The sequence below is a fragment of the Brachypodium distachyon genome, chromosome 3, assembly GCF_000005505.3.
Source record: "Brachypodium distachyon strain Bd21 chromosome 3, Brachypodium_distachyon_v3.0, whole genome shotgun sequence".
Classification (NCBI taxonomy): domain Eukaryota; kingdom Viridiplantae; phylum Streptophyta; class Magnoliopsida; order Poales; family Poaceae; genus Brachypodium; species Brachypodium distachyon.
Window position 1 is genome coordinate 46,364,146 of NC_016133.3, and position 25,637 is coordinate 46,389,782.

Sequence of the window (25,637 nt, forward strand, 5' to 3'; positions counted from 1 at the left end):
ATTTTCCTTGCTGGTTGTGTGATTGCCGTTTATGCAGGTCCCTCCGGCCGCCACGGCACCGAGGCGGGTGCCGCCGCTGTGTTTTCTCCTCATGCTTGGCCTGTTTGCAAGCCGCAGTGACCGCTTGGAGCAGTGCCTGTGAAAATTTTCGCCCCGTCGTGCGTTACTCAGGCAATGGGAAGGTGCCAGATGCCTTCCAGTTGTCTTCTCGGGGGCAATTATTTCCGTCTGAATACGGGCGCAGGTCTGCTTGGAGTCACTTCCTTCGGCGAGGTCCGTGGATGACAGCCTCCTTATCCCTATTGTTTTTCCCTCTCCCGATTCCTCGATAGGATTTGCTCATCACCACGGCCCCTCAGCTACGCCGAAGGCGTCTCGCCCAGTTCCCCTCCTTCTGGTCACGTATCCATGACCGCCATCGTCGCTCCGCCGATTCTAATCTCCGCGCTGCTGCGCTCTGCTCGCCCCACACCTTTCTGTTTCCTCATTCAGCTGCTCCTGGTTCCATCATGGTTCGAGACACATTATTTTGTTTAAGTTTGATGGGCAGTTTTGCTATAGCATTCTTGCTGCAGTTGTTAGTTCCATTACTTCACGTTTTCAGATAGATTATTTGAACATAGCATTGCTGCTGCAGTTTTTGGTTCCAGTATCTACATTTCTAGTCTTCAGTTTGATGGGCTGTTTTGCTATGTACCTATACCTTTTCAGATAGATTACGTGAACGTAACATTGTTGATGCAATTGTTGGTTGCAGTATCTAAATTTGCAGTCTTCAGTTTGATTGGTTGCCATTCTATACATATACAACTCCAATCACGTGGTACTGATTTCTCCCATGTCTTCTTGGTTTGTGTCTTTTTCTTACAATTTTGATCCTTTTGGAAAGAACTATGATAATGGGGAACAGAGAATCACACGTTTGAAACTGCAACTCAACTTAATTATCATTCCTACATGAGCAAACAAACACGAGCTTAATGGTCAAAATATGACAAGGACTTATTTTACCAAGCATTCAAGAAATCAATCACTCTGGCAACCATTTTCGTTTCAATGTTTTTTTGGCTTTTATCTATTTATTATGGTCCAGGTCTTCAACAGTTTGGTAGTGATTTTGCAATGATAAACAATTATTCTCTGATAAGACCTGTGGTTATCCGAGGAAAAAAACCCAGGAGAAAAGGCATCCAATGCAAGTTCATGATCAGATACTACATCGCTCGAGTGGTCCAGTCTTGTATTCTGATATGTGATTTTGCTCAATTTTATGCTTCTGTTTGACAAACATTGAAAAAAATGGAGGTAATTTCTCAACATCCAAGATTTACTGCTAGACGTCAATAGTACACATAAACAAGTGGTTCATCGACTTAAGGAAACCCTAGAAAGGAGGTATTTTCTGATGACGACTCTGTTTATGTTTGAGATTATTTCATTAATCTCTGTTCTGAGAGTGTGCTAGAAGATATCATCAACGACGAGAAGAGAATGGTTTGAATTGGCAGGGTAAAGAGCAGGCCACACAGGGATTGGGGGTCAAGGCAGGGAGAGAGCCTGTTTCTGCAAATGCTGATAACTACCTTGATGTATTTGATATGTACTAGCATTGTATTTAATAGTGGTAAAAATATTCAAGTCTCATGATTCCAATCCTAAGATCTCAACGCAATTTTCCGTGCTAGATATTTTTGCTCACTGGAGTACTGTATATACTGATGCAAATGGTACATTAACTAGGCTGAATACAACTTTATTGCATTGACTTTTTGCTGTGCCTGGAGCCAAGACATAGGGGTAATGTGATTTAGTTGATGCATCATAAAAGGCCATGTGTTCTTCCGAAAATGTACATATTTCCCGTTGTCCTGATTATATGAAAAAAACTGAAACAATAAGAGGTTTTCAAAAATGAGTAATAATGGGAAAAGTTTCATGGTTGTGTGTAAAGAAAAACAAACACATCAAAATATGCGGATAATAGAACGGACAAATACAGAAAGGGTCTAGCTCCTTTCCATTTGCTCGCGCGGGGCAAGCTAGTACATTATGATTAGGCAATGTACATTACGATTACACATAGTGACTACTCGTTGGTGGTGATTTTTAGTAGCTCGCTTTTGTTACAGTTTTAGAAGAGCACTAGTGGTTTAAGAAAATTACTTTCATAAACCTTCAGAAATGTGGGACTGGCAGGTGGATCCGACCGATGCTTAAATTACACCCGGGACCTTTTCTATCCGCGAATGGTCTGACATGACCATTTATCCAACTATTGGGCTATATATGTATGCAAGTATATTGCTGCGTGGGGAGAGAGGCCCATATACAAGCTGTTTCCGGTGCAGTCACACACTCACACGAAGACCTCAAGACCGATCGCATAGACAGATTGCATATGGGTCCTTAATTTGTCAGGTGCATTGGGCAATCAAGCTCGCATCTCTCACCAAACTTCATGTCCACAGTCCAATTTACGAGGATAGGAAACTGAGGGTCATAGGCTCATTGCCTTGACAAAGTTGGTACTACTACCTGATTGCTGTTGCATGCCATGTTGCCATCACATGGAACAGACATGTATTAAAAAAATTCATATGATTTCCTTTGCTTGATTTATAAGATTTGTCCAGGGCAGAGATCATCACGCTAAACGTCGCAATCCATTTGAAAAGAAACAGGCACTAATACTTCCACTTAATTAATGCCACTCTCCTTTTTGGAGTACTGCTTGTACCAGCTAAACCGTACTCTAATGGGTGCATTTTTGCATGTCATGTTATTTTTTCCCAATTGCATGATTGTGGGGCAACAATTAAGTTACCCAACAACTATACATACCTAGCTAGGATCCGACAACGACTGAGGCTGAGGCCTGACGGTGACAGCTTGGAGGAAATACACCTGACGAACAAAGGAAACGGTGAATCATTCGTTGGCAAGTCACGAACCGGAGAGATTGAATTTTATACTGTCGAGAATAAAATCCGGTTTCCGTCAAAAGAGAATAAAATCCGGTCGTTTACTGCAAAGCTGGATTCCGAAACGTCTCCCTGTCGTGGTCGCACGCAGTAGATGTAGCTGCAACGAACCGCCCGGATCGCAAGCAGAACCTAACAACGATGGAACGACTCGCCTGGCCCCGTGTGCGTGCTCCTCGTTGCCCGCCGTTGGTGTCGTCGGTGCGTTCGGTGCTGTTGCTGATTGCGCTAAGCCTAGCCGCCGGGCACAGCTGTGCGAGTGCGACGCCACACCGCTGCTTACTTGTCATGTGAATCTGCCAATATTGTACTTGCCGGCGGTTGATCCAAATCGCTATCCCTGCCCTAGTGATCTACTGCTCTGCTCTGGCTGGCACCCGGCGCCGCTCGTGCGCCACGAGTTGGGGGTTGATACCATGATATAATCCTCGGGAAATTCGACTAATCACTAATCAGGGAGAAACCAACAAAGCAGATGCTCGTTGCTACGTGAGATGCACGCACTTAGTGATGGCATCTAGCCTAGCTGTGTTCTCCACTTGTGTGGAGTCAACGGCTCCTTGGACAACTAAGCACCAGTATTGTTGGCTTGAGTAGCCTTACATGTGGCTTCATTTTCTCTCGCCATGAATAACAATTTGATTTTAAAAGATGCGATGAACAGAAATATAACTAACATGTCAAAAAAATAACGAATGTATATGATCGAATTTAAGCCTCCTTCCTAGTTTTAACATCTCTCCGTTTCTAAATATAAGATGTTGTACTTTATATTAAGTCGACCTTGCTAAAATTTGATCAAGTTTATAAAAAATATGCCAATGTCTACAACTCTGAATTAGTTTTATCATACCTGCCACGATATGTATCTTCATAGTACACTTATTTGATATTACATATATTAATACATTTTTTATAATTTTGAATAATTTTTTAAAATTTACTTAAAACAAAATTATAAGTTTTTATAGCAATATCCAACCAACCATCACCCAACTGACTATATATAGAAACTATATACACACAAAAAATCATGCTAATATGGCATTTATTAGTTTGCACAATTATAGACAATGCGGTTTTATGTTTAGTAATGCACAATCTTAGGTTATCAAGAATTTCTAAAATTTTGGGGAAATGAGCCATAGAAAAAGCGAAGTTTGATGAAGATTATAAATAGCTAAGGATAGTTGCGTTATAGTTTTTTGAACCGGGCACTCTTTACATTGTACTAGTGACCGACCGCTATATAGAGATTCAGATACCGTTGATATTTGTCTTAACTTATAGCTAGAGATAGCTTTTGCCAAAAAAAATAACTAATTTAAATTTAACTTTATTTAAATGGCTAAATATATCAAATCTTAGCGATTAAGAACTTGCTATGATGCGCAATGTTTATCAACACTTGCCTTACCTGACTTATTTATATCAATTATTATTCTCTATTTTAGTTACAATAAGTAAGCAATAGCATTCGTGGTAGCTTAGCTAGGACCTAGCCTATGAGGCCGCCGAATTGTGATTTATAACCTTGCACTACATAAGAAACAACATTGCAAAGGCAATATGGAATAAATACCGAAGATCTTCTATGTGACTTTCTCCATCCGGATATACCTGACCAATACATAAACTTTGAGTAACTACTACTAGACAAATAATATTTGGTGTATATGTGTAAAAGTTATTGTCATTAGAAAATACTTTTCAATACAGATTCAGTTATGTTATTTTTGTGCCACAATAAACTACTACTCTAATAGTTGGACAAAACATACACAAAAATTTATATTGGTACTGTATATCCAAATGGAGCGAATTCTGAACTACTACTCCCTCCGACCGGTATTACTTGTCTCAAATTTGTCCAAATACGGATTTATCTATGTGTAAAAATCGTTTACATACATGTAATATTTCGACAAGTAATTCCGACGGGAGGAAGTAGTGAAATTTTATGGTTGGATCCAACCAGGTATTGCCATCCTTTTCCAACGGAAGGTGGGAAGAAAGAACCAACGCACCATACCAAGATGTAAAATATACCATAAAAAAAAGATAAAAATATGTCACAGGGGTTGATATGAATCGTACATCGAAAGTCAGATGAGTTTTGCAGGTTCTCCTCCCTCAATACCCTTCGCAAGAAAGAAATTTGCTCTGACCATTTTATTTCCAGCCAAATGGAGTTGCATTGCTCGTTTTGATTTCGTCCCTTCCCTTCTTCCCCTTGTCCCACAGTGGAAAAATCAGCAAGTAAAAGGAAAGAGGAGGAAGTCAAACAGAGCATAGGACTTGGCCGGTAGCAGTCTAGCAGAGGCGGAGGCGAAGAGGGTGGTGGGCGGGTAGTCGCTCGGAGATCCTTGCATCGATCGATCGCTCTTGCTCGCCATTTATTTATAGCGCTACCGGTAGCCATCGCCGCTGCCTCTGCTGCCCCCGCCTGGAGTTGGATCTCACTGCATCTCCCACGCCTCGCCTCCCATCTCCTCCGCCGCCGTCGCCAACCCCTCGCGCGGGCCAGTCATGGGCACCGCCAGCGCCGACCAGCCGGCGGGCGCCTCCCCTGACAAGCTCCGGCACGTGGAGTCCATGTCCGAGCTTCCCTCCGGCGCCGGCAAGATCTCCGGGATCAACGGCGTCGTCCTCGGCGAGTCGCTCGCCGACGAGGAGCACGACCTCGTCTTCCCCAGCCCCGAGTTCTCGGCCAACGCGCTCGTCTCCTCCCCGAAACAGGTATGGAGCTGTTGGGGGTGCTTGATCATTTAAGCCACTTCGACTACTTGAACAGGTTGATATGGGCATATGGCTTGCTGTGAACTGAACGGCTTTGCTTGAGAGCTTTGCATTTTGGAGGCCATGCAGCCGTGCACAAAAATGTTCTCGTCCTGATCATGACTTGTGGGTAAAAGTCAGACAGGGACATTGCTGATTTGTGTTCTACTGACAGACATAGACAGAGATAGCAACATGGTGGGGGTATTGGGAGCTCAGATGCACCCCCATCTTAGTTTCCTTTCTTGCTGCGTTTGATGATTGTGATGTGACAAAGTTGTGATCTTGCTTTGTGTTTTCATAATTTGTCTTAGTACCGGGAGATGTACGAGAGGTCAATCAAGGACCCCTCTGGGTTTTGGTCTGAGATCGCCGAGAGCTTCTACTGGAAGGAGAAGTGGAACCCCAGTGAGGTCTGCTCTGAGAACCTCGATGTCACTAAGGGTCCCGTCCAGATCACCGTAAGTCTTCTCTGATGGTTGTTGATTGAATTTAGCATTTCTAGCGATAGTCAATCATCTGGTGGTTCTTGGTGTTGGGCAGTGGTTCAAAGGAGGCAAAACCAACATATGCTACAATGCTGTTGACCGCAACATTGAGGCTGGGAATGGAGACAAGATTGCAATGTACTGGGAGGGCAATGAGCCCGGTCAGGATGGGAAGCTCACCTATTCTGAGCTCCTGGACAAGGTTTGCCAGGTAAATGCATGCTCATGTCTCATAGCTTTGTGCATAATAAATGTGCTAAGGGATGTGGATGCTCTTAGAGGTTTGGTGAAGTTGCTGAATCTGATGTGTTGTTTATGCTTTCTGGTAGCTTGCCAATTACTTGAAAAGTGTTGGTGTCGGCAAGGGGGATGCTGTGGTGATCTACTTACCAATGTTGCTGGAGCTTCCCATTGCTATGCTTGCTTGTGCCCGTATTGGTGCTGTCCATTCGGTAATGACTACAATTGCAACTTCTGTTTCTGATCCTCGTATGCCATGCTTGTGTTTTATGATGTGATGCATCCCAAAATTCCTTCAGGTCGTGTTTGCTGGCTTCTCTGCGGATTCACTAGCCCAAAGGATCGTTGATTGCAAGCCTAAGGTTGTGCTCACTTGCAATTCAGTGAAAAGGGGGGCCAAGCCCATTCTTCTTAAAGATATAGTGGATGCTGCTCTGGTGGAAAGCGAGAAGAATGGATTCTCTGTAGGTATGTTCTAGAATCCATGTTCTGTACAGCATACACAATTGTGGGCTGTTGTCGGGTCTTCGTTGACAACTCTCTTGCAATTGCTGTCAAGGGGCTTAATTTTGTTTAGTTGTGAAAATTAGGGTCAGATCCATACGTGGTCAATGGTGGCCAACAGGATCAATGGTTATGACTTGTTAGATCATTGGTATCTAGTTTGCTGAGGCTGACTACTGTTGTGCTGAGTAGGTCTATGCCTGACATATGAGAACCAGTCAGCAATGAAGAGAGAAGACACAAAATGGCAAGCGGGAAGGGATGTTTGGTGGCAGGTGCGTCTTTCCCCCTTTAATAGCAACTTGTCAACATTTCCAATATGCATCCTGTATTTTTAGGACAGGCATGTATCCTCAGATAACAGCAGACATATCTTTCAGGATGTTGTGACTGATTTTCCTACCAAGTGTGATGTGGAATGGATGGATGCGGAGGATCCATTGTTTCTTTTGTACACAAGTGGCAGCACTGGGAAGCCAAAGGTACTTTTAGTTACACTGGGTTATCCCTTTGTCACATTACCCGAATATTAACCCCTCGTAATATATGTTTAGGGTGTGATGCATACCTCTGGGGGCTATATGGTGTATACTGCAACAACATTTAAGTATGCATTTGATTACAAGCCAACGGATATATACTGGTAAAAACAAGATTTTATTGTTTTTTATTTCTGAAAAGTATAAAGTCATAGAAGCTGATGTTTTCACTCCATTGTTTGTTGACATTAGGTGCACTGCAGACTGTGGCTGGATTACGGGGCATAGCTATGTGACATATGGCCCACTCTTGAATGGAGCTGCAGTTCTCGTTTTTGAAGGGGTATGCAGGGAAATTATGACATGTCAATCTGATTTTGATGAACAAAAGAAAATTTGGTGGTTTTATAGTTTTGGGTTTTTCATTATGTTTGACTCTGTCATTCTTTCTGACAACTCATAGCAGTTCACTAGACTCTGTCTACTCTTATGTTTAAAAATGCTTTACTGACAGCTTGAAGTTGTTGTATGTATTTTTTTTAAACACCATTTGCTTGCTTCGATATTTGTCTGTTGGATTGTTCCCGATTGCACTATGCCTAAATATGCGTTTGAATATGTATGTAGACTCCGAATTACCCTGATTCTGGCCGGTGCTGGGACATTGTGGACAAGTACAATGTGACGATATTTTATACAGCACCAACACTCGTCCGATCACTCATGCGTGATGGTACTGAGGTATGCATGATGGTTCTTTATGCCACTCGTACTTCCTTTTCCCATGCAAGATTGTAGTTTTACGATGTTACCCCATAATGTGAACGAGCCATTAGGTGATGCTGGGTGGTATTATTTTAACCCCTCTGCTATGCTCAGTTCTGTATCAATCTGGTTGTGTTTAGACGAGAGAAGAACTCTTCACTATTCTGACTCATCTAGCTGAGATCTTAATGGACTGTTAATCAACCATAGAAGGCTATTCTCTCGATATTTGCTGTCTTTGCCAAACAGCTAGTTCTACTGAACATGTATTAAACTGCTTGCTGGCTTTTAGAAGTGTGCTTTGTAGCTTGTATGCATCTTGATATAATGCATTTGAGAACCCAGTCGATGTAATATAACTCACAAACAATTCTTGCACTGCTTATTGAATACTCCCTCCGATCCTAAATTGTTGTCGAAATATTACATGTATCTAGACGCTTTTTAAGAATAGATACATCCATATTTGGGAAAATTTGAGTCAAGAATTTAGGATCAGAGGGAGTATGTAATTACTTGACATCTAAGAAGCTTTATGACTTGTCAACCAGAAGATTCTCGAGCTGTTGCTAAAAAGGAAAACTATTAGATTAAGTGACAATCGATAAACACTTCTTTCTCCAGGATTGAGCTCTTAACTATTGAATTCTCTTCTTCTTCTTTTTCCTTGGATAACTTAAAAAATTGTACTACCTAACATTTTATATATGTATATTTGTGGATATTGCATTTGTCACTTATTTTCTGATATGCTTTTGCAGTATGTTACACGCTACTCTCGAAAATCTCTCCGAGTCCTGGGAAGCGTTGGTGAGCCAATTAATCCTAGTGCATGGAGGTACACGCACAATTTAGCGAGTGTTAAACAGTACTATACATGTACGTGTAATAAGAGGTTGTTCTCATGCATGCTTTACTTCATTTTAGATGGTTCTACAATGTTGTTGGGGATTCAAAATGCCCCATATCAGACACTTGGTGGCAGACTGAAACTGGTGGCTTCATGGTAAGTGCCTCTTTGTAGTTGCCGCTTCTTGTTAAATTTCTTTTTCACGAGACGATATAGTGACTGATCTCGATACCTAATTTTTAAACTGCTGTGATGTTTGCTGCAGATGACTCCTTTACCTGGTGCCTGGCCTCAGAAACCGGGTTCTGCAACCTTTCCTTTCTTTGGTGTTCAGGTATACACAATTTATCTGTGAATTAAAGATTTTTGACCTCACATTTCTCTAATAGTTGTTGATATTTGTATGGTTTACAGCCAGTCATTGTTGATGAGAAAGGACAGGAGATTGAAGGGGAATGCAGCGGATATCTTTGCATTAAGAAATCATGGCCTGGGGCTTTCCGGACCCTCTATGGAGATCATGACAGATATGAGACCACGTACTTTAAGCCATTTGCTGGCTACTATTTTACTGGTGATGGTTGCAGCAGGTAACTTATATTGAAGTATTTCCAACAACATGATATGGGATCCAGGTGTATTTTCAGTTTGCCACCTGCGGTTTGTTTTTCTAAACAGTTTAGCAAATTATTCTTTTATGTTAGGGACAAAGATGGTTACCACTGGCTTACTGGAAGAGTAGATGATGTTATCAACGTTAGGTAAGCTGCTTATTTGGTCCATTTGCTAGAGTTTTAGTCCAGTATGTGGCAGTTGCAAATTTCAAGCTACAACTGAATTATCCTGCCAATTTGAATGTGTAGTGGGCATAGAATTGGCACAGCAGAGGTTGAGTCTGCTTTGGTTTCACATCCACAGTGTGCAGAGGCTGCTGTTGTTGGTGTTGAGCATGAGGTATGGTCCACTGATATTTTTCTATTTTTCCCTGTCCTTCATTGTCTTCTATATCTCGTCATAACAATTATTGACTTTTGAGTGATATATTTTCTGCTTCAAATTTAACATAATAAAATGCTTCAGGTCAAAGGTCAGGGTATATATGCTTTTGTAACTTTGGTGGATGGTGTTCCTTATAGTGAAGAACTACGAAAAAGCCTCATAGCAAAAGTCCGCAATCAGGTATTTCCTTTTGGATGTTTCAGATGTGATAATGCTATTGGATTTTACATTACTACCTTCCATTTTAAAGCTAGTTACACTATCAAGATTTCCTTTACATTGAATTGATGCTTAAAGTTTATCTATTCAGCGCTAACATTGTTAGAAAAAGGTGAGTTTTGTCCAATCCTAACAGAAATTCTGACACTTCACCAGTTATTATCACGTGGCCTGTAGTTCATGCAAAGTAGTTCACACTCTTAATTAGTTAGATGAACACGCTTCAGGCTAGTATTAATCTAATGGTGGCTAGAAGGACATAGCAAATAGAAGATGTGCCTCCAAAACATGTAGGCAAAAGTAGAGTAAAAAATATCCTTCCCGACTGAGCTCTTTCACTGCCAACTGTTGCCTGGTATCCATATGTCTTTTCTTTAATGTGAACAAAAATAACCAGAAAGCTTTCGTGTTGACATGATTTATCGTTTCCTGTGTGTTAGATTGGGGCATTTGCAGCTCCTGACAGAATCCACTGGGCGCCAGGACTTCCTAAAACCCGTAGTGGCAAGATCATGCGCAGAATCTTGCGCAAAATTGCCTCAAAGCAGCTGGATGAACTCGGTGACATCAGCACTCTTGCTGATCCTAGCGTCGTTGACCAGTTAATTGCGCTCAAAGATTGCTAGGCTGTAAAGAAGCTAGATGGCGGATGCACTTTCGTGGTTGCTTGCATGTTCCAGTTTTTCTCGTACGTGGTATATGATGGGTAGAATGTTGATCATAGTGTCCATTAGTCTCCTTTAATTCAGTGCAAATTCTCCTGAGGCTAGTGAACTGAAGTGAGGTGTAATGATCTGTAGTTTGGTGCTCCACATTTGCAAACTTCTATATCACATATCGACAGAGCTCCATGAATGTATTGATTACTACATAACAATATGCAAATAAAGAAAATGTCAATTATTTTACCTTTATTTTGTCATAGAACAGATATTCTTTCTCAAGACTGGTCAAAGAGGAGTAAACACTCAAGACCTGACTTCTTGGCATTGTTTTGGTATGCGGTGGGCCTTACGCCATTTAACCAAAACAATTCAGTTGAATTTGTTGTGGGATCTTACATTTTATGTGGTTCATGTTATATATCTTGATTCCTGATACAAGCTTTCTTAGTATTCCTTACAAGTTACAAGCTTATTGAAAGAGCAGATACTCTTGCACGAATTTGCTTGAGCAAGAGTAAACACATGCTTCTCAGCTGAACAAAACCATATAAAAAATGGGAACTATATATACACATTATGTGTGAGCCTTCCTCGAGTACCTGTATGCATTTTGTCTGAACCAGTGTTATCATCTACATAAAGCATCTTTAACATGTACAGGAGCTAAGAGATTGCATTCCTCTGGCAAGTCGCAACAGCCTCTATTGTTCAGCTCTGCTGATAGAATAGGCAGCCCATTCGCTGAACATCGTCATGCTCTGACCGAACAGAGAAAAAAAAATCGGCCTAAAATTATATACACCGACGTATCCATCCCTAGCCGCCGATGAGCTGCGTTGTTTCATGCTCTGATTCCGATGAACTTAAGCTGTTTATAAGAAGATGGAGGCAAAGGTGCATCATTATGTGAATTTGAACGAATCTACTTGCAGTAGTGCCCACTGAAATCAGCAGCCAAGAGAAGCATATGGCATGGTCTCCAACTTACAAGGTTGTTCTTGGGCTCTTTCCAGTAGAAGCCATGGATGAACATGGGAAGGATGTTGCACGCCACCAGCACATATATCATCAGGGCGTGCTTTCCCAGCCACTCCATGGGGATGGTTGGTTTCCTGAACCCATACATGTCTACCTGAAGCGTATCCTTACGAGTTATTCACTTGCTCCCTAAGTTCAGAGAAGGTGACAGACAGAGTAATTCAGAGGAACTAACCAGAGTGTAAATTCCAGCGAAAAAGAACCCGGCAGCACCGGCAGTAGCAAAGGTGTAGCTTATTGTGTATAGCGGCTTGTTCATGCGCATTCCTGCAAAAGAACCGGGGACATGTTTTGATCTATATCCCATGCGCATTTGGATTGGTGAGAAAGATGACATGATTCAGGCCAGTGACTAGTGGAATCTTACCAATGAAGTCCATTAAGAAGGCCAGTGCTAACATGCTGAAGGAAGGGATTAGCCAATTGATAATCCTTTCCTTGTGTTTCTGCAGGAACAAGAAAGGTAAAAAAAACAAATACGTTTGGGCTTTTTAGCAAAAGAAATGTTCGGGTGTAGAAACAGATAACAGTGTTATACCTCAAAATGTATAATGACATGTCCAAATTGCAGCCCCATCAAGCACGTGACAATGGCCATAACGGAGCTGACAAGCCAAAGAACGTAAGGTTGTGGAAGATGACAGCCAATAGGGAAAACATGCATTGTAAGACAAACTTAGAAGCAATGATGAAGTGGTAGGGAGTTGCTGACCTGAGGAGGCCTTCAGGATCAAATGGAGCCTGGCACCACGATGGAGCATCAGGTGGAAGCGGTCCATTTTCCGGATAATCTATACTGCATTCCTGCAGCAATAAAGCAAAATAATGATTGAAAACTTAGAGGAGAGCAAGAAATGCTTGTGAGAGATCATGCCTTGGTCCTTGCATAAACCGGTCGTCTATAGAGATGATCGATCCCCAACATTGTGCGGTCAACCATGCCAACTGCATTGCAACCTGGTCCGGTATCTCCTCTTACTCCACATTTCACCTAACAAATTCAGCAAAACAATGAGTTTTATGCTGTGCACTGAAAACTTTTAGCAGAAGGAAGAGATTGAAGTCACACTTACCAAAAGTGATTTCTCTGTAGAACCAGGACCTGTTATCTGGTACTCCCAGTCTGGAACGTAGATACCGTATAAGAGAACGGTATACATGACTGAGAGGAGCAATCCTACAAATCTAGAAGAGAACGAATAACATTGTCAGGAATGATGAGGTGAGTACTCAGAACTCAGTCTAACTAGTGACCATGAGGAATGGGGATAACTTTGATATGAACTCACAACTGGTAGCGGTATCTCCGTAGCAAATCGAGCCCACGATCAACCTCATCATTTCCCTTGAGCCAAATTTCACAGATAGCTGCTATAAGATAAGCTATCGCAATTCTCTGCAAATAAAGAGAACATCACATGATAATAAAAATGACTTACTAATGACCAAAAGACATTAAACAAATCCTAAATGGTACGAGAAACTTTTTCATAACAACATATATTTGAATGGTACATACCTGCAGTATACCCATCAACCTTATTTCGGTTATGTCGACACCAAAAGTGAGACTGCGGACACCATGAAAAAACCCACCTGCATAAAGAAGAAGCACATAAGCTGAAATTGGACCCCTCATGGCAAATTGGCAATGTAGTATGGTTGATTTCTCAGAGAGAACTTTAAGAAAAACAAGCACCATCTTAGTTTAAATACCTTGGAGTACAAGACCAAGGCAGAACAATTTGAGCGCACGGAGAACAGCCTTCTTAGTCGCTTCTAATCTCTCTGGCACCCTCTGCAGACACAAAGTTGCATATGTAGAGTTAACATCCAGTATGTTCTACGAGTTTCTAGTTTTATTCAAAAGAAGATAAACACCATGATCAGGTAGTGTATTATACCAATATACCTTGTATGCTAATGTTAGAGAGACTCCGACTATGAAAAGGAAGAATGGCATGACGAAATCGCCAATAGTAACACCATCCCAAGGAGAGTGATTCAGCGCTGGGAGAAATCCTCCAGCATCATCAACAATGATCATAAGCTGCAACAAGGAAAATAGCCATGGCATGTTTCAGTTAGCCAGCTATAAAAAGGAATTCCATGGATGCTTGTGTTCCTTTTCTTGCACAAGAAATTCATAGTTCGCTTCAGCAAAGCACACAAGTTAATTATTGTTCTTTGCCTGCAAAAGAAATTTTGGTTATTTATTTTAAAGAGTGTTTAGTGTGTAGATTGATAGAGGACGAGGATTTGCGTAACGCGGTACGTGTTGTATTGAGCCTTCAAAATGATTTATATAGAATGCATTCTTGGAATACAAGATGGTCTCTTAGGTAAGACCAAAGCGTTTTATCAGAGAGATAGCAATCAATCTTAACAAATCTTGTCATACCATAACAACCAATCCTCTAACACGTACCCCCCACGCTCATAGCGGGAGAGTCCTAGATTGTCATACTGGAGAGGAAGCCGACAGTCTAACATCCCCGCCGGTCATAACAGGAGTGTTGTGGACGGTGTTGTACTTTAGGCATTAATTGTGACTGGAGTGGAAACCAACGAGTTGCTCAAGTGGGTGATATTCCTTTATGCCAGTTCTAGGTAGCCGAAACGTACGGGGCAGTTGTCGAGGAGAGTGCCGGTGCCGAAGACGATGTTGTCGAAGCAGTCTAGCTGAGGTGTTGCATCAGGTTTGCCAAGTATGCATAGTCATGGAACATCATGAACCGTGTGATACGGATTAGCAAAGTAGTCTCCAAGAGAGTTGCGGTGCACAGAGCGGCAAAGGGGAGTGGCCGGTGGTGTAGTGTAGTGCAGGCCACAATTGCCAGGGAAGAGGAGATGTAGTCAGGGACTGCGCGATGATATTGCTAGCAACGAAATTGTAGCAACGACTAAGGTGTGGCCGATGGAACTACCGGCGGCCTGTAGAAACGTGGGCAGTACTCGGTGGGAGGCAAAGAAGAACCCAATGATGTGACGAAGACAAGCACAAGACGATAGGTTGTGACTCTGCACCAAGAGCAGTGGCGCAACGGCAGAATGGCGGTGCACGGTAGTGCAATGTATGTAGACAATGGGCGGGATGGCAGTCCATTGCTCGATCAGTAGAGATCTCATATATCGATTGATGCAGGGGCCGGAGATTCTCTACTTTTCGAAAGAAAAAAAAGTAGAGATCTCATATACTCAAAGTGATGGCATAGACACACCGGTGGGGGCAATGTGCTGCCGAGATGGCGGCGACATGTGAAGATGTCTCTTGGGCGACATGTATGTCGTGTACCCATGGTCGTGAAAAGGAGCCAGCCAGTTTAGACTCGATGCCGATGTGGGAGTAAAGACGCATGAGGATGATAGGAGTAGGTGATGAAAATCTATTAATGATCGGGAACCAAAAAATAGATCGCTGGTCAAGCAAAATCCCGATCAAGAGATTGAAAAAAAAAAGGACTCTTGAGGATAGCGGATCAAATATATCCCTCGGGCTGGCGTGGTGCGGAAGCTTGGTGGAGATAGGTCTAGGATCTTGCGACCGATAAGTCAAAGGATGAGAATTTGTGTAATGCCATTGTATTGAGACTCAAGGGCGCATAACATGGCGTGTGTTCGGGCGATTTATATAAAGTACATGGTTCAAAATACAAAATCATATCATATACTAGAAAAAAAGACCGAATCATATTAGAGAGATAATAGTAAATCCTAACAAATCATATCCTACAATAACAACCAATACTCTAAATGGTAATGACTCCCGGTGCTCAAAAGACTCCCTAAATAGAAATGAAGCATTTTGAGAAGGCACAATTCCCAACTTCTGTCCCTAGCCAAGGCTAAGCTGCAAATCTATGTGAGCATATGCCACATGCTTTAATTTGGCCTACGGTTACACTATTCTAGTTTTCCTGTAACTTGTGGCAAATGTATATACAACGTACTGAGCATGCATCATAACATGCATGCCACAGTTGTCACGTTGTTAAGGATTAAGGAGGCATCGGATTCGATAAACGGTAGGCCCCGGTTTTGCTGCTGCTCTTATGGTCTTACCTCCACAAGCGGCACATAGCAGAGATGCTGTTGGATTCCCTGGTCCTGGCTTGGAGACGGGTTTTTGGCTTCTTTTTTCCCCTCCTAGCCAGCATGGACTAAGCGAGAAGGACGCATGAGCACCATAGTACACCATTAAAATTCGAACCAAATCTTGCGGCAAGGGATAGACCAGCAGCACCCGATTCTCCCCTGTGCGCGAGACAATTCGCGCGATCAAGATTGTAACACCAGAAACCTTTTCACGCGGTGGAGGACGAGGGGTTTTGGTGGCTAGGGAGCCAGCTAGCAAAGCATATATCGCCGTTTGCTACAAACATGGATACAATGTTCGATGTAAAAAAAACATGGATATAATGTTTCTGAGATTCTGTGAAAACTCAAAAGTACATCGTACACTTGCCTCCTTTCTCCGTTCTTTCTACAAACCTCGTTCACTCAATCATTACATACTCCATAATCAACCATTAAAATTACACAAAACAGAGTGTGGCTAATTTATGCTTAGGAATGAGCGGAAAAGATGTACTCCACTTTTTTGCACCTTAAATATTGTATAATATATTGGCCCTAAACTTCAAAGCGAAACAACGCTGAATCTACATCTGACTGTTCAAATTATATAGATTTAGTTCCTTCGACCAATGCAAGGCAGTTTTAGATGACATGACATGGTACTTTCATATGCATGATTATCCAGTTAGCAAGAATTAAACAAAATATCTAGGACTCTTTTGGTTTGCAGGAATTCTTGAGGATTTTATAGGATTTCAAACCTTATGATTTTTTTTTCATATGTAGCTTTTGTTTCATAGGAATTGAGATGCTAAATTCGTCAAGATTGTTCCCAAATTGACATAATTCTCTAAACATGTGACGAAAATAGGAAAAACCAAAAGTAAAATGAATAAATAGCAGAGTTTTGAATTGATTCTTTAAAACTCATTCTTTATGGAATATTTAATTTAGAAAAGTTATCTTTTTTGGCTGAAAACAATAATTATGATTTCCTTAACCCTTTGGCATTTTTCCCTATATTTTTTGTGGGTTCTCTAAATATGTGTTTTCTTTTCTCGTTTTTGTGTTGCACCGTACGTGGGCAAACATCCGCCGCCATCAGCCATTATTGTTTTGTAATCGTGTTTGTAAAGGATGAAATATGTATGATTTTAATGATCTGTGTTATTTTATAGCTTACAAATCAAATCTAAACACAGGCATAGGGAATGGTCAGAACCAGAATAGTTGCAGGTGTACTAGTACAGCTGAGTCTTTATATTTATATATAACAGCTAAATACACGTGTTTTGCTACAGAGAAACAATTATCTCTAAAGTATATTCAAACCAATCAACTGTAATCAGAATACCATATTGGATGAGTGGCAATCAAGTGATAGTCTAACAAGTTTGCATAGAGTGAACGAATGACCACCAACTCGAATCTCTAGAAGTGTAAATATAAAAACATTTTCGTTTTATGGAGTACGTGTAGTTTTAGCAAACGGGGATGCAATTCCTGTTTCGGTGACATTTCTTTCAAGTAATCTCTGACCAACTGTCTAGCTGTCACTGACTCCTTCAAAGAAAGCAAGAGATAACAGCCATGGAAAGTGATGCCAGAGCTGAAGTACGCGTCGGCCGGTGAAAAGAACCGGGACGGGACGGGGGAGCCTGCACGGCCCGTTATTTTCAGGAACCATTCGCGCCAAGACTAAGCCGCCAACAAATTCACAATACCCAATACTCCCTCCGTTCCATAATTCTTGTCAAAATATTATATGTATCTAGACGCTTTTTAGAAATAGATGCATTCATTTTTTGCTTTTTAAAAATAGATAAATTTATTTTTTGACAAATTTGAGACAAGAACTATTGAACGGAGGAAGTACCATCTTTCTTGACTAGTTCTACTGATAGTAGTAATATCGCTTTTTTTATTCCACCCCTGTTTTGAAACATCACTACTTGCCAGTTAAGTTAGCGCGTGCGTTTGACCTCGACGCAAAAACAGGCTCATGTACTTATCGACACGAGCAAGCTAGAACTGGTATAACTCCGGCCACGTACATGCATGGACGTGTGAACATGGTTAACTTAGAATTGGTCGCCAAAACAGCCATCAAGAGCATCTCAAGATGCATTCGGGTGGACGATACAGGGCTTCTTTGATCCGTATGGATTGAAAAAACCCATGATTTAATATTATGTCTAGTTGATTTATATACGAGAGTTTATCTGCACGAAAATATATATTTTCCAAAAGGTTGAACTGGACAGGACGTTTCCTCTAAAATGCATAGGATTCAGTCATACTATGAATCATCCACCCTAATAAAAGGACATACTTCATCCAATACAAAAATTCCTCTCTTGTACGATCTACTATTCCACTTCCTTTGATGTTTCTTTTTTGAAACGCGGTTCTTTTTTTCTTTTTTCTTTTTTTTGAGAGAGGTGCGGTTCTTTCTTTTGATCCTATTTTTTTCTTTTGATCCTTGGATCTTGATAAGAGTGTGATTATTCCAGATAGATGTAACGAGATAAGGTTATCAATTGCGTTGTGCCCCTACAGTAAACTAAAATTGCGGAGGTTGATTGGTCTTGACTGTGCGATTGCCGATTGGTCAGTTTAGCTAGCCATGCGCTCAAATGCCAATGTCATCCTTCGCTGAAAAGATCAGACAGTAACGGACGTGGCCCTCATGTTTTGTGCCTGGGTGCTTGACACGGCAGTAATCTTAAAAGAAATAAAGAGCCAAATCAATACAGCTAGCACAGGCAAAGGTGAAAGGTTGTGTACGTACTGTACGTCGCATTGGCCTCCCGGCAGTGGTCATGTCTGAAATAATTAAGCAAGACCTTTTCTCGCAGGAATAAAGCCGTGTTTAACTACGGATACGGACGTACACGTCAAAATGTCACGGCCAGCGTTGGATTCTGGGTGGGGTACGGTCGTCGTCACATACCTAGCGGCATATATATCAGCAAGGATGGTATATACTCGATCGATACGTAATACCGAACCAAGAAAAGTAGATCCGCCAACAATAATATTCTTAACCATGAGCGGCTAACCCCTTTGAATCGGGTTTCTTTTGTTCTGAACTTATGCATGCACATGTTACTTTGGATAACTAAAGTGGCCCTGAAAATTCAGACAAGCAATACTCTATATGTATGCTTCCCCATTAGTCAATCTTCAAGTCTATCTTGTCAAAAAAGGCGTGACAAGATTAATTGCCACATTTGTAGGTGATACGGGAATCTGCTAAACAAGATGCCATGTTTAAGAAAGACATATGGCCTATATATACACAATCAAACCAGCGCAACTGTGCCAGAGGCTTGGCTGCTAGCTTTTGGCCGGTGGAGGCCGCGTCGGCTTGCCGCTCTTGCAGGCTAAGCAAAGCAAACAAAAGCAGCGAAAACGATGGGCAAACAAAGCAACGAGAGCTAGCTGATGCGGTGACGATGCAGCAACCACACGGGACAGTGCAGGGCGCTGCCACACGTGGGGCGAAGTACGTACATGCTACCTCCAGTTACACACACAGCACAGCACAAGTTAGGGGATAGAATAGAAGGAGATCGTCTTTCCTTTTCTTGCGAAATTCCCTTTCCCCATACTTTTAAGAAGCGAAATCGGCAACTTCTCATCCCCAACTGAACTGGTGGTAAACTGATGCAGGTTGGCTAAGCTAGCCGTGCTGCAACAATTCGGTATCCCCGGGGCCCTTGCCTGCCTGCGGAAGTGCGGACTGGGCTATTCGCTAGCCGCTACTACTACGTGCGCGTGCACCGGCGACCGACAAGGACACAGATTGAAAGCACCGGCGGAGAAAGGGCCGGGTCGTCGCGTGGATTTGTCGTCGCGTCGAGACGGGAGAGTGGCCCACCTGCAGCTGCAGGTCTTGGATGAAGAAGAAGACGCGTCGCCCTGGCCCGGGCGGATGGAAATGGAATTTGTGCCCCGGCCTGCCCAGTACTGGCTAGGATTTTATCTCCTCATTTAAGATTCCAAACTTTTCGAACGACGTTTTGCAAGCTGGCCTTCTGGGGTTTGATTTTTCCCTTAAGCATCAACGTTGATGGACAAACACGTACTCGTACGGTGCCGTATTGCTCATGACCACGTGCTAGTTGTCTGGAGCAAGACTTTTTTTCTTTCTTACCTATTCTCTACGGTTTTTTTTCTCTATAAAACGTTTTGACAAGTCAAACTTACCAAGCTTCTTGTACAATCCGATAAAAAAAACCTCTTGTACAAAGAAATACTCCTAACGCATTTTATGAAACCTCCGCCGGTGAAAATGTGAAAAGTTTCGGTCCTAACCATTGAATCTTAAATAAACGGATTATTAGACTAAAAGTGAAACCTCTAGTCACCTAACACATTTTATCAAACCCCCTCATGATTAGTGGTTCAAGGAGAGTCTTCATAAAATACATCTAAGTAAATTAGATGTTCTACTTTCATCTGGCTCGTTCATTTGAGATTTAATGGTAAGGATTTGAGAGTTTCAATTTTTTACTGGACCAAAGTTTTCACCTGATACAAGCTCAGATAAAATATCTATTTGTTGCAAAGTACTCATATATTAAGGTTGCTTTTGTTTAGGCTGGAGCTGAAAAAAACTAATTTTTTGCTCGAGATGAGACTGACTTGCTGTTCGTTTAGTGCAACAATGAAACGTACTGTGGCTACTGGCTAGAGCTGGATGTGATGGAACTAGAGCTGGATGTGATGGAATGTCTGAAATATCCATGTTTGCTGCAAATTTTGATCAAGTGACAAGTTTGTTGCTGTAAGTGCACAAATGACAAGTTTAAAAGTTGTTTTAAGTGTAAAATATCCAATTTTGACAAGACTTAACTGAATTTATGTATTTTCGCTAGATTTGCATGAATTGCTTCATTTCATATATCATTTAGCTTTCAACAATAGAGAATAACCGAACTCGGAATGTTAACTATACAATGCTGTAACTTCCTCATTTCTCATTTCACGCACAAACTAATTCCTCATTCCATCACACATTCATTCCTCATTTCAGAAATAAAATAACTCACAAACAAACAAATTTCCGTTCATCCTTTTATAAATAAAACCGCTCTCAAATCAAACAAATTTATCCATGATCCAATTAAGCAGTCATCGTCCATGGAGAGGAGAAAGGGGAGCACTGGAAGGGATGGACCGCTGTTGGGGAAGAGGAGGGGTGTCGCGGCTGGGGATGGTGATGGAGAAGAGGAGGAGCGTCGCGGTCAAGGTTGTGCCACCTCATCTCTTCGGGAACCAGTAGATCAGCGGAGAAGGTCAGGCGGCACGCCCAAGCGGCGTGGGGTCCGGACCAGGCAGAGGATGGGAGGGCCTGGTGGGACTGGTCATAGCTCTTCTGCCAAGGGGGAACGAACGAGTGGAAGAAAACGGTTCGGCTTTGTCTAATGGCATGTTTTACGTAAGTGAAATCATTGGTGATGTGTAACATTGGCAAGTGTTTTAGGTGAAACATTGATGTGGATACTTTGGATAATATGGATACTTATATGATGACTTGTATCTTGTTTGGACTTAGTGCTTTGCTAGTGGTGTGTTGATCCATTAGTTTCTTATGTGAAAACATGGGGTGAATTGTGTGGAACTTACCCTGAGTCAAGTCGTGGATTTGTGCTCGTACTGGTTATTTGTGTGTTCGCTTTCAGGTGTTGCAGGAGCTAGAGGAACGTGGTCGATGACGAGATCGAGGGACGAAGCTTGGGAGAAGCTGAGGTCGAGGTATCAATGTCATGCGGGACGTTCGTGCGAAGTAACAATGAAAGTGAAGACTACGATGATCTGGGACTGCACCGATTTGTTGTATTGGAGATATTCGACACGTGATGGTCGAGTTTTGAAGACATCACAAGAAGAGTTGATGACATGGAGTGGCATCGACGTGAAGACATGTAAGTCCAACCGTGGCATCAAGATGGTATCCGATGGAAAAGTGGTCCAGATGAAAGTTGTGCGCGTCGTCGAGACGAACAACTTTGCTTTTGGACTCATCTCAATCCGAGGTCGTATGCAGGCCCCACGGGCAGAATACCGACCGGGACAGAGGAGTTGGTATTGGATTCGGACTCGGTTTAGGGTCGCGAATTTTCCCTTATAAATAGAGGGCGTCCTAGCTAGGGTTTCAGCAAGGACGTGAGGGAACTCTGAGTTTTAGATTTAGATCAATTCTTGGAGAGTTCTTGGATGCATGGTTGCATCTTTTGTAATCGATCGACATCGTTGCAATAAAGGGATTCGTTGGCGGTGTCATCTCTGTTCTTCTTGAATCTTCGTGGATTATTCGTGCTGGATCTTTCTAACACTTTGCTGCAGATTTATCACGAGTTCATAATATTTTGCTGCAGGTTTATCATCTTTCTTGTTTCTTCGAAATCGATTATAGATTAATTATCGTAACTTTCTATCAGCTGTTATTGTTTTGATCATATCTTTTGATTGCTATGTCCTATTGAGCTGATTCTTGTTGCGTTGGTTAGATAATTTCAATACCTTTCTTTTGCATACTCATACGTATTTTTTGGTTCATCCAATCAAAAGTTACGGTTATTTTACTATCATGGACAGAAAGGTGATTTAGGGTTTGAACTTTCGGGAAAAGTTTTAATTTGCTTCCGCGCAATAATTCATCCCCCTCTGATTGCCTATCTCAATCTCACAACGTAAATACTGAATAATTGGCAAGGGTAAAGGGCGTGAGAATTTGTACAATCTCTAGACAGAAGGAGAAGCACTCCAATTGATGCTTTTGTTCTCTGGTACAAATTTGGCTACAGGTTCTTCTCTCCAGCTAGCTATAAATGTGATGCTTGTCTTAGTTTGTTGGCTTATAAGCCTAGAAACTAAATAAGCACAACCTCCTAAACAAAAGGACTCTCTAAGTATGTGCTACTTAATCTTTTTTACCATTGGAACTTGTACCCATACATTTTTAAAAAATTTGAAGTTACACATTGAGAAACAAGATCCTAATTACGTAACTATTGGCGTTCCAACTTCAGTGAGCTCTTGTAACTTCCAAGGGGCCTATATATGAATCAAACGAATGATTATGGAGGATTTTTCAGTTTCATTACTTTTGGAACATCTCCCTAAATTCCTATGCCTTTGGAAGGATGAGGGACACCTCGTTGATAAATTCTCCTTCGAAAAATCCTCTGTAATTTCCATTCCTCTCTCTTCTGGTTCTTACACAAATGTGCAGCTTTCAGAGTTCATTGCGTTACCTACAATTGCTCCCATTAGTACTCACAATAGAACATTCATACATTTTTCTCCAAGTTCTGTATTTCCGAGTTATGCAATTGCATTCCGACGTATTCCTTTCGCGATTTCTGTGTTTCTCCCTCCGTTTTTTGTTCTTCAGACAGCCAAACCCTGAATGGTGACGCAGGGCACTTTTCAGTATTTGACATTGGGCCAAGACAGCCAGTCAGCCAGAAACAGCCGTCCGTACTTCCCTAAACTTGCAAGTGACATAGTTTGATTAGTTTACTAGTATAAGCAACTCTTGTGTTTTCTCTCTTTGGTCAAATTGGCCATGACTCGGATCCCTCTGTTTCTTTCTTTATGGCGTCTCGTCTCTAGCTACATGACTAGCTAGATCGATCAAAGTACCCACGACTTGCTCTTCTTTTCAAGCCAAAGTTATCTTTCTTTTTTCTTTTGAGATGAGCCAAAGTTATCATGGGTAAGTGGAACTAACTCTGGAGTAAAGGACTAAAGGTGACACACACAAACACTAAGAACGTGCTAGCGTAGCCACCAGGAAGACAGAAGCAAACAAGTTTAGGGAAGATAATCAAGAACAGGCCTGGCCAGCCAGTGCAGTACAACCACAGGGGGCAAAACGACAGTGGACAGACTTCAGCGGAACCATAAATTGGTTTGGATGGATCATTGAGATGAATGAATGGACAGGGAAAGCACAAAGCAAACACACCAAAGGGTAGCATCGCAGCAGAACAAAATCAACGGAGATTAAATCAAGCAAAATCGTCAGGGGAAATTGACAGCGCAGTTCATTGGAGTACGTACCAGCACGGTGATCCCGCGGAAGACGTCGAGGGAGACCAGCCGCTGCCGGGCGGCGGGCGACACCGGCGTCGGCAGGGGGGAGGCCTTGGAGGCGCCGGACTCGAGATCGGGCGTGGTGGCGGCGGCTGCGCCGTCGTCGCTCCTGACGAGCTCGTAGCCGGCCATGGCCGCCGCCGCTGCCGTCCTCCTCTGCCGGCAGGACCACGCGCCGCCGGCGGGCAATGCCCCTGCATTATTATTCCCATCCGCCACCATCGATCGCGTATGTTAAAACGAACAAACAGCTAACGAGATGCAACAGACAAGAGGCGCGCGTGGCGAGAAAGAAGGAGAGGAGAGACACTCTTCCTTGCTCGGCTAGAGAGCGTTGGCTTCCCTTACCTTGGCACTAGTTGGGCACCGGCCTTCCTTCCTTGATTCCCTTGTCTTTCTTGTTTCGGACCCCTGATTCGGTTAACAAACTTCCGATCTTTCTTCCTCCCTTCTCTGTCCTGGTCTCCTCCTCCGGCCTCCGTCTGTAAATAAAACTTGTGATCTTATCTTTCCAGTTTTCTCTGCTTGTAGAACACCTAAGTTTGTTGTGGGATGGGATTAATTGGGATTTCGGTTAGACGGATCTGCTGCCGTTGCTAACGCCTTCCTTTCTCCTCCTCCCTTTAACTTGCCAGTCCGCGGAGCTGATGATTATATACTGCTGGCCTGCTCGCGGCTCTCCTGACCCCTTCGTTTTCCTTTTATCCTGCTTATTATTTATTCGGTTATTAGTGGTAGACGGGTGAGGGCGTGAGGCAGCTAGTCCTTGCTCTGTCGTCGTTTGATATCGACTGCCAATGGTTGCCAAGTTGCGTATGAACCTCAGCATTTCCGTGGTTTCGTCATGCCTTTGTAATGCCTCGCCTCGGGTGTTCAGTCATCGGGTTTGGCAGTATCCACTCTTTTGTTTTTGGTCTTCAGCTGCATTCATTTGGTCTTGTTACCCCTGCAAACTACTAGTACTACTTTCCTTTTTAACATAGGTGTATATAAAAGCTGCGATTCGGCCTTTTCTCTGAAACAAATTTCCTTGGGAGTTCTACGTTGGCTCGTCTAGGTTGGCCTTTTATGTGAAGTGGAATTCGTGGAGCTAACACAAGCGGCCAGCGGCGGTAGTGTTGTTTGGAGTCGGACACTTGGGAGCTCGGGCTCCCGCACAGAAAGGAAAAGAAACATGCTGCGAGCCTACTAGATCATGAATCCGGTGCTTGCCAATTGCCATCGACATTAACGCGCCCGCGTACAAGCGTGTGGCTCATGTGCACCACCACCACACTTTGGTACTGAAAGGTAGATTCATATTTTCTTCTTCTGCATCCGATCACGAAACACGCGTTTGGTTTGGACGAGATACAGCCAACACGAAGTTAAACACCTCGTGATCTCTAATCATCTTCCACCACCATCGCACTTGGCAGTTGGCACCCATCGTCAGCAAGGCACGC

At 42.5% G+C, this 25,637-nt stretch overlaps 2 protein-coding genes and 1 long non-coding RNA gene across 3 annotated transcripts; 2 read left to right on the forward strand and 1 right to left on the reverse strand.

The window, feature by feature from the left end:
• The first annotated feature begins 5,148 nt into the window (after positions 1-5,148).
• On the forward strand, positions 5,149-11,217 carry LOC100839844 (acetyl-coenzyme A synthetase, chloroplastic/glyoxysomal). The gene is made up of 18 exons (XM_003575003.4): positions 5,149-5,720; positions 6,074-6,220; positions 6,303-6,458; positions 6,577-6,699; positions 6,787-6,955; positions 7,184-7,266; positions 7,372-7,473; positions 7,546-7,634; positions 7,723-7,813; positions 8,098-8,211; positions 8,997-9,073; positions 9,163-9,241; positions 9,351-9,419; positions 9,500-9,675; positions 9,790-9,846; positions 9,949-10,039; positions 10,166-10,264; positions 10,744-11,217. The coding sequence occupies exons 1-18, from the start codon at positions 5,511-5,513 to the stop codon at positions 10,927-10,929; spliced, it is 2,118 nt and encodes a 705-aa protein (XP_003575051.1). The 5' UTR covers positions 5,149-5,510; the 3' UTR covers positions 10,930-11,217.
• Positions 11,218-11,483: 266 nt separating this feature from the next.
• Positions 11,484-24,865, reverse strand: LOC100840142 (heparan-alpha-glucosaminide N-acetyltransferase). The gene is made up of 14 exons (XM_003575004.4): positions 24,541-24,865; positions 24,160-24,386; positions 13,919-14,056; positions 13,723-13,804; positions 13,526-13,602; positions 13,296-13,402; positions 13,080-13,191; positions 12,881-12,997; positions 12,719-12,810; positions 12,545-12,611; positions 12,374-12,452; positions 12,182-12,273; positions 11,957-12,100; positions 11,484-11,836 (listed from the first exon to the last, which is right to left on the reverse strand). The coding sequence occupies exons 2-14, from the start codon at positions 24,322-24,324 to the stop codon at positions 11,810-11,812; spliced, it is 1,299 nt and encodes a 432-aa protein (XP_003575052.1). The 5' UTR covers positions 24,325-24,386; positions 24,541-24,865; the 3' UTR covers positions 11,484-11,809.
• LOC112271576 lies at positions 19,082-21,185 on the forward strand. The gene is made up of 2 exons (XR_002964744.1): positions 19,082-19,591; positions 19,759-21,185. It is a non-coding gene; the product is annotated as an uncharacterized LOC112271576 (long non-coding RNA).
• Positions 24,866-25,637: the final 772 nt, after the last annotated feature.